Source organism: Oncorhynchus nerka, linkage group LG14, assembly GCF_034236695.1.
Source record: "Oncorhynchus nerka isolate Pitt River linkage group LG14, Oner_Uvic_2.0, whole genome shotgun sequence".
Lineage (NCBI taxonomy): Eukaryota > Metazoa > Chordata > Actinopteri > Salmoniformes > Salmonidae > Oncorhynchus > Oncorhynchus nerka.
The window spans coordinates 63,790,683-63,800,038 of NC_088409.1; the positions used below are offsets into that span (position 1 = coordinate 63,790,683).

Below are 9,356 nucleotides of genomic sequence, written 5' to 3' on the forward strand. Positions count from 1 at the left end.
AACTTGAACCCGATTGAACATCTCTGGAGAGACCTGAAAATAGCTGTGCAGCGACACTCCCATCCAACCTGACAAAGCTTGAGGATCTGCAGAGAAGACTGGGAGAATCTCCCCAAATACACCTGTGCCAAGCTTGTTGCGTCATACCCAAGACTCAAGGCTGTAATCGCTGCCAAATGTGCTTCAATAAAGTACTGAGTAAAGGGTCTGAATACTTATGTAAATATATTTCCAATTACAATTTTTACTTAATTAGTAAAATTTCTAGACCTGTTTTTGATTTGTCATTATGGGGTATTGTGTGTAGATTGATGAGGGGGAAAAAAACGATGTAATCAATTTTAGAAGAAGGCTGTAACATAACAAAATGTGAAAAAGTCAAGGGGTCTGGATACTTTCCAAAGGCACTGTACATTTACAGTATCAAAGTGAAACGTTTTATTTTCCATCATGTTTTCGCACTGTATATACATCACCTCAGCTATTATGCAACACAGGTCTTGTTTCATATCTTTATGCACTGTTGGTAGAGCATGGCACTTGCAACACCGGGGTTGTGGGTTCAATTCCCACAGGGGACCAGTACAAAAATGTATGCACTCACTACTTACGGTAAGTCGCTCTGGATAAGAGTGTCTGTAAAATGGAAACTCCTTGTATCCAAAACAGCTTCTGTAGCTGTACTGATTGAGTTGGCATGTGTATTTAATTTTCCAACAGTTTATCTATGTTAAGTTGCTGAAGGAGCATGACATGTTCAGTTGTAGGAAAAGGTGTGTTTGTATAGAGTGGGAATTGATACAGGTCTAATTTTCAATGGAAACGACTGGGTGTTACATTCCTACACAACATACAGGGCTGCTTGTAACCATAGACAAGATGAGTAAGGAAAATGTTTTCAAACTTTGGCTATTGCCATGCAAATATATATCAAAACCTTTGCCAACCCATTAATGTGTTTCAAATTAAATGCATGTTATGATATAAGCAGTATATAATATTTCAAGTTGAACGTACGATTATTTCATCATTTGAACGTGAATTTCTTATATACATGTGTGACTTGCTTATAATGCCCCAATTATGCAATCTGGGAAGTTCTCTGACTAAACAGTCCCTGAAGCACCATGGATCCAAACCCCAAAAGTCTACACATGGTGCAAAGACAATCGTAGATATTCTCTAATCATTCTCTTGATTAGAAGGTGAAGTATGAAATGTGCTCTTACAGGTAGCAAGGAAGGCAGACACCTCGTGGTCTGAGTTCAGACTTCTGAGGGGATGCAACCATAACCATAAACCATCACATTAAAATGCTAAAGGAAGAAATAACAAAGCTATGCTTAGACTTATTTTAATAACAAACTTTTTTCTCTCACAAAAAAATCTTGGACGACACAAAAAAGTTAACCATGACACCAAGCGCAGCAACTAGCCTCAGTTCTTCAGCATTGCCCTGCACCTGCCGACATTTCCATCGAAGAGTAGGACAAGGACGTCTTCACCAGGATATTGGCCATTCAATCTATATCTTAGCATTGAAGGAATGACAGCAGCATGCACACACAATGTACATAGAAGGTTGCAGTATTCAGTCCGGTCTCCTGTCCAAACTTGCAGTGGAAGGATGGGGAAGTTAGAGGCACTTCATTTGCCGATTCTCTGTACGACCCAGTCCTGCTGGCACAGTGGGCAGCGATTGTTCTGCTTCACCCAGAGAGACATGCAGCAATTGTGGAAAGAGTGGTTGCACTCTCCCCATACCACTGTGAAAGAGGGGAGACAGAAGCAGACTATGAAATGGTGTGCTACATGGTATTTTCAAATGCAGCATGTCAGCAGAAGAGCAGAATACATGGTAAAGCATATTGGTACACACACAACCAATACGTTTTATCCTAATGCATACACAGGACAAATTCTGCTTTACCAAGGTTTAGATACACTGGCGTTATCACATTTTAACCCAATATACCAGACTAGGAAGCCAGGTATATCTGTCACATGCACATCTGCTGTGAGACCAGTAGGAGTTTTCGCCAAGTTCAGGATCTATAAAAGGAGTATTCAGGTTTCACCTAACACTGGAGCAGACACAGGGTCATACCTCCCGCTGGTCTGATAACACCAAACTATACTCTTTGGTGTTATATACATGTTGGGCTAAGACGTTTAAAGTGGCTTACCGACACAGTCCTCTTGTTTATTTTCAGCCTGACACCGCAAGCATGCATCTGCGAAGAGATGGTACATATCAAGGAAACCTTGCTAACTAGCTACTTAACGTTAAACTGGTGCACAGCCGTCGCTGACCATTCCTGATTTGTGACACATGGACTGATACAGCTGGCTAGCAATTATGTCCTACCAGGCAATGACTTGGGCCATGTTTTCAGAATTCTAACGTTAACCTCCTAGTGTTAGCTTATTAGCAAGCTAACATTAGTTGTCTATTTGCTAGCTAGGTACGAGCTAACAAACTAAGCTCTCCAAATAGGAAGCGTTCTCAGTCTGTCTGCCCATGATGATGATGGACATCTCTTAATCAGTTTAGATAACTGTCTGACCACTAAGCTATTGTATTTAGCTTGTTGTTAGCTAGCTTAATGCTCCTCAAGAGTTGGCTATGGGTGTAACAAACAAACTTACCCATAACTTGGACCCTACAGATGGCGCATGTATCGCACTCCACATCCCAGCTCCACATTGCAACAGCATTCCATTTCTTGAGAGAAAACATCTTGTCACTGCTCGATTTTGACCCAGAAGTCGAGCTGTGAGAGTGAACTAAACCCGGCTCTTCACTGTCTTCCATCGCTGCAATAAACTAGCTAACAGCAAAGCAAAATGGACGAAAGAAGCTAGCTAGCTCGTCCGTGGTTTTAATCAGCAGAGCAAACAAACCAGGGGGCGGTCGTGCGCTATAACACATCTGCATTACCACCATCAACTGGACTGGAGTGTGGACTAGAGACAGTGAAAGTCTAATCCTACCCAATAATCTCATATCCCGAAAGAAACGAAATACACAATTAAATACTACATCGCCTGAAGATTTCCCCAGCAGTCCACTTAATTCTGTCTCTTCAAACCCATTACTCCTCAAATCTAATAACAATCGCTCCCTTTCTCTCACATATTTCTGGCATGGAAATAGAGCATTGTTCCACTTTCTCCATCTCCTCCTGACAATGATCACACCTGCCAGTCGGATGTTTCCCCACCACTTCCAATGTACTATTGAGCCTTGTGTCCTTGTGACGACACTTTCCTCCCTTCTCTCTCGGCCCGAGGACCTTTTCCTGGATCTTATACGTGTCTTCCCTTTACTCTCCCTGTTCCACAACTCTTCCTGGATCTTATACGTGTCTTCCCTTTACTCTCCCTGTTCCACAACTTTTCCTGGATCTTATACGTGTCTTCCCTTTACTCTCCCTGTTCCACAACTCTTCCTGGATCTTATACGTGTCTTCCCTTTACTCTCCCTGTTCCACAACTCTTCCTGGATCTTATACGTGTCTTCCCTTTACTCTCCCTGTTCCACAACTCTTCCTGGATCTTATACGTGTCTTCTCTTTACTCTCCCTGTTCCACAACTCTTCCTGGATCTTATACGTGTCATCCCTTTACTCTCCCTGTTCCACAACTCTTCCTGGATCTTATACGTGTCTTCCCTTTACTCTCCCTGTTCCACAACTCTTCCTGGATCTTATACGTGTCTTCCCTTTACTCTCCCTGTTCCACAACTCTTGCCACTTATTTTTAACCACTCTTCTTATTAATCTCTCGGCTTACACTTTACTGATGGACAATTCCGTCTCAACATTAGGATATCTAAGAGCCTGCTTGGCGATAACATTCTCCTCCTCATTCCCCTCTACTCACACATGAGCTGGTACCCAGAGGAACATCACAAATACCCCATCTCTTTCACCCTATACAAACACTGCCAAATGTCATACAATACGTCCTGTCTGCTCTGAGACACACATGAATTTAAGCTCATCAGTGCTGCACAGAAGTCAGAGTAGATGACTACTCTGTCTGGCCTCACCAACAGTATGGCCATCAACTCCATTGTGTGAACAGATAAATTATCCGTTGCTCTTTTTGTCACTGCCAGCTTACACTCAGGAACACTAAAAGCTGCACCTGTCCTCCTTGTTTTAGGGTCTTTAGGGTCTGTGAATATATTTAAGAAAGCATAGTATTGTGTCCCTAAATGTTCACTTACAACTGAATCTACTCTTAGCATGTCTTACCCTCTCAAGCAACCCTAGATCTATCACTGGTTGAGGGAGAAACCAAGGTTGGATGGCAGGAAGAACCAGAGAGGGGCTAAACTCCCTCCCAAACAACCCCATCTCTCTCGCCATGCAATTGCCTATCCACCCAAAACTTTATTCAGATTTCATTCATGTATCCCAGCACTCTAAGAGCACCTTTTTGTTGTAGGATGTGTAACCGTATGTCCTTGTAGATTTACCCAATATGTCATGGATAAAATCTAATCCAATCACATTTTATTTGTCACATGCGCCGAATACAACAGGTGTAGTAGACCTTACTGTGATATGCTGAATACAACCGAATACAACAGGTGTAGTAGACCTTACTGTGAAATGCTTACTTACAAGCCCTTAACCAACAATGCAGTTCAAGAGTTAGGAAAATATTTACTAAATAAACTAAAGTACAAAGTAACACAATAAAATAACAATAATGAGGCTATTTACAGGGGGTACCGGTACCGAGTCAATGTGTGGGGGTACAGGTTAGTCGAGGTAATTTGTACATGTAGGTCCGGGTTTGGCCGGGGTAGGCCATCATTGTAGAAAAATAAATGTTAATTGTTCTTAACTGATTTAAATAAATGTTAGAAAAAGGGATGAGTAAAGTGACTATGCATAGATAATAGACAGCGCATAGCAGCAGTGAAAAAATAAATGGGGGGGGTCAATGTACAGTGCCTTGCGAAAGTATTCGGCCCCCTTGAACTTTGCGACCTTTTGCCACATTTCAGGCTTCAAACATAAATATATAAAACTGTATTTTTTTGTGAAGAATCAACAACAAGTGGGACACAATCATGAAGTGGAACGACATTTATTGGATATTTCAAACTTTTTTAACAAATCAAAAACGGAAAAATTGGGCGTGCAAAATTATTCAGCCCCTTTACTTTCAGTGCAGCAAACTCTCTCCAGAAGTTCAGTGAGGATCTCTGAATGATCCAATGTTGACCTAAATGACTAATGATGATAAATACAATCCACCTGTGTGTAATCAAGTCTCCGTATAAATGCACCTGCACTGTGATAGTCTCTGAGGTCCGTTAAAAGCGCAGAGAGCATCATGAAGAACAAGGAACACACCAGGCAGGTCCGAGATACTGTTGTGAAGAAGTTTAAAGCCGGATTTGGATACAAAAATATTTCCCACGCTTTAAACATCCCAAGGAGCACTGTGCAAGCGATAATGTATCCCCCACCATCTCTCTCTGATCCAGGACCCCCAGTTCTCCTCTGACCCTCTCTCTCCCATTCTGACCCTTAAAGATTATTTGAGCTGTGCACCTTTACAAATGCCTGGGCTAACATCTCTGCCTTCTCCATCTCTCACTGCAACAATCTCCCCACTATTTAGCACAGGGAGATCCCAATTTCTTCTGTCCCCACTCATCTTCTTAATCATCCCCCATACCTCTCCCACAGGAGTGGTCCTGCCTATGTTTCCACAGAACCGGCTCCAATACTCACACTTAGCTGTCCTAATGATCCTCCTTACTACCTCTTGTGCTTGTTTATACTGAATCAGGTGCTGGTAATTACGGGACCTTTTCAACATCCTGAAAGCTCTGTGTTATGCAGGTGAGTGAGGACCCAAAAGCGGTTTAACAGAAACAGAGTCTTTTAATGTCCAAACACAGGGAAGACATAAATCCTCTTCAGAAGTATCGGTTGACAAAATAGACAACCCGCAGAGAGGGCGACAAATAAATCATAAAGTCCTCTGATCTTGACAGGAGAGTCCCCTTCTTAGCAGCAGAGGAGAATAGCAGGGTTAGCGGCAACAGACTGCTGGTCTCTCCGGGTAGGCGCGGGTAGTAGAGGACAGAGGTACCTGATCACACGTAGCATCTGATGAAGAGGCAGATTATGACAGGACGGGACAAGGGTGAAGCAAACGAGAATCTGACAAAGACAGAAGCCGAAACAGAGAGAGAAATAAAGACCTAATCAGAGGGAAAAAAGGGAACAGGTGGGAGAGAGTAAACGAGGTAGTTAGAGGAGATGAGGAACAGCTGGGGGAAGGAAAGGGAGAGAAGGTAACCTAATACGACCAGCAGGGGGAAACGAAGAGAAGAGAAAGAACAGGAACAAGACATAACATGACAATACATGACACTCTGTTCCTACCCCTCACTGCTTCTGCCCCCTGTACACATAGGAATAACCTGCCTTGTGGCCCCAACTATTGCTCTTCTTATTCCAGCATTGACAGTTTCTATATCTGAATTTAGGTAAAACTCTTCACTGTAGGTCTCCTCAAGTAGCTTCGAAAAGGTAGCAGATGCTCTTATTGTTTATTGTGCACCCTTCTGTTCTGGCTATTTTGCTGTGTGTTTTGTATGTTATACACTATGGCTACTGTTGCTCAGTTGCACTTTTGCAACAAAATAAACATAAACAGAAGGCAATCAACTGCAATCTCCCCCCAAAAAAAAAAAAAACTCCAGCCTGATGCACATATGTACAGTATGTGCCATAAGCCAATTGATTATTTTCCCAAACATAGCATGACTAGGAATGTTGATGTGCAGCTCAGTCAGGTCTTGAGTTCACAGGGTGGTATACTTGAGGCAATCGCACCCCATCATCCTTCAAGTCTTCTACTCAATCGCAGAGTACCACAGGACTCTGTCGTGCATTGTGCTTTTGAAGTCTCCCGTTGCTTCGGTCCCTTGAGGCCCCTCGATGGACTTCTTCCCATAGAGTTTCACTCATTCATTTGCCTTTAGCCTAGAATAAATAATAAAGAACTATAAAAGTTCACATTTACTTAAAACATGGTGTACGTGTACTCACATCCTACTAGTGAGAGGGTAATACAAAATAAACCGTTTGAAGAACAGAAATGGCATTAATCTGGGTTGGGGAAACCAGCCCAGAATCTAAAGATTTAACAGGTGAACAATATCAGTGCTCTCAGCAAGATTTAAATCATGCATATAGAACAATGTAAATACCAGCAACACAATACAAATATGTCACAGCAGAACAGAGACATGCCATACCTTTTGGGGGGCATGTGCACAAACAAAAAAAAGAGCACCCCCAAAAAAATCTGCAACCCATGGTCTCTTTGAGCAATTATTATAAGAAGAGAGGAAAGCAGCACAATCTGATGAGTAAAGTAACTATTCTCAACTGGAATAAATGCTACACTCATTAGGTAGGTAGTAAAGCCCTGCATTATCTCAACTCACTGGTCACCATAGCAACACCCACCCATAGCAACTGCTCTAGTAGGTATATCTCACTGGTCACCCCCAAAGACAATTCTTCCTTTGGCCGCCTCTCATTCCAGTTCTCTGCTGCCAATGACTGGAACGAACTGCAAAAATCTCTGAAGCTGGAGACTCTTACCTCCCTCACTAGCTTTAAGCACCAGCTGTCAGAGCAGCTCACAGATCACTGCACCTGTACATAGCTCATCTGTAAATAGCCCATCCAATCTACCTCATCCCAATACTGTATTTATTTATTTATCTTGCTTATTTGCACCCCAGTAGCTCTACTTGCACATTCATCTTCTGCACGTCCTACCATTCCAATTGCTATATTGCTGGACTTCGGCGATGTCATCTACAAAATTGCTTCCAACACTCTACTCAGCAAACTGGATGCAGTTTATCACAGTGCCATCCGTTTTGTCACTAAAGCACCTTATACCACCCACCACTGCGACTTGTACGCTCTAGTCGGCTGGCCCTCGCTACATATTCGTCGCCAGACCCACTGGCTCCAGGTCATCTACAAGTCCATGCTAGGTAAAGCTCCGCCTTATCTCAGTTCACTGGTCACGATGGCAACACCCATCCGTAGCACGCGCTCCAGCAGGTGTATCTCACTGATCATCCCTAAAGCCAACATCCCTAATTGCAAAAATCGCTGAAGTTGGAGACTTTTATCTCCCTCACCAACTTCAAACATCTGCTATCTGAGCAGCTAACCGATCGCTGCAGCTGTACATAGTCTATCAGCAAATAGCCCACCCATTTTTACCTACCTCATCCCCATACTGTTTTTATTTATTTACTTTTCTGCTCTTTTGCACACCAATATCTCTACCTGTACATGACCATCTGATCATTTATCACTCCAGTGTTAATCTGCAAAATTGTAATTATTCGCCTACCTCATGCCTTTTGCACACAATGTATATAGACTCCCCTTTTTTTTTCTTTTTTTTCTTCCTATTGTGTTATTGACTTGTTAATTGTTTACTCCATGTGTAACTCTGTGTTGTCTGTTCACACTGCTATGCTTTATCTTGGCCAGGTTGCAGTTGCAAATGAGAACTTGTTCTCAACCAGCCTACCTGGTTAAATAAAGGTGTTCTCAACCAGCCTACCTGGTTAAATAAAGGTGTTCTCAACCAGCCTACCTGGTTAAATAAAGGTGTTCTCAACTAGCCTACCTGGTTAAATAAAGGTGAAATAAAATAATAAAAAATAAAAAATTGTAATTCCTTCGCCACCATGGCCTATTTATTGCCTTCCCTCTCTTATCCTACCTCATTTGCACATGCTGTATATAGATTTTTTTTACTGTATTATTGATTGTATGTTTGTTTTACTCCATGTGTAACTCTGTGTTGTTGTATGTGTCGAACTGCTTTGCTTTATCTTGGCCGGGTCGCAGTTGCAAATGAGAACGTGTTCTCAACCAGCCTACCTGGTTAAATAAAGGTGTTCTCAACCAGCCTACCTGGTTAAATAAAGGTGTTCTCAACCAGCCTACCTGGTTAAATAAAGGTGTTCTCAACCAGCCTACCTGGTTAAATAAAGGTGTTCTCAACCAGCCTACCTGGTTAAATAAAGGTGTTCTCAACCAGCCTACCTGGTTAAATAAAGGTGTTCTCAACCAGCCTACCTGGTTAAATAAAGGTGTTCTCAACCAGCCTACCTGGTTAAATAAAGGTGTTCTCAACCAGCCTACCTGGTTAAATAAAGGTGTTCTCAACCAGCCTACCTGGTTAAATAAAGGTGTTCTCAACCAGCCTACCTGGTTAAATAAAGGTGAAATAAAAACAAATAAAATTAAATTAACAATGACCAACACATTTCCAGT

The 9,356-nt window shown here is 42.2% G+C and overlaps 1 protein-coding gene across 1 annotated transcript; it reads right to left on the bottom strand.

Moving 5' to 3' along the window:
- Nucleotides 1–1,338: 1,338 nt before the first annotated feature.
- Nucleotides 1,339–2,878, bottom strand: LOC115142152 (RING-box protein 2). The gene is made up of 3 exons (XM_029681618.2): nucleotides 2,650–2,878; nucleotides 2,187–2,234; nucleotides 1,339–1,766 (listed from the first exon to the last, which is right to left on the bottom strand). Exons 1-3 carry the CDS (start codon nucleotides 2,813–2,815, stop codon nucleotides 1,648–1,650), a joined length of 333 nt encoding a protein of 110 aa, XP_029537478.1. The 5' UTR covers nucleotides 2,816–2,878; the 3' UTR covers nucleotides 1,339–1,647.
- Nucleotides 2,879–9,356: the final 6,478 nt, after the last annotated feature.

Excerpts from the sequence above, each read along its gene's own strand:
- LOC115142152 (XM_029681618.2), bottom strand. The coding sequence starts at position 2,815 with ATGGAAGACAGTGAAGAGCCGGGTTTAGTTCACTCTCACAGCTCGACT. Across the intron at positions 2,235-2,649 it reads CTGTAGGGTCCAAGTTATGG|ATGCATGCTTGCGGTGTCAG; the intron begins GTAAGTTTGTTT and ends ATCTCTTCGCAG. Across the intron at positions 1,767-2,186 it reads TAAACAAGAGGACTGTGTCG|TGGTATGGGGAGAGTGCAAC; the intron begins GTAAGCCACTTT and ends CCTCTTTCACAG.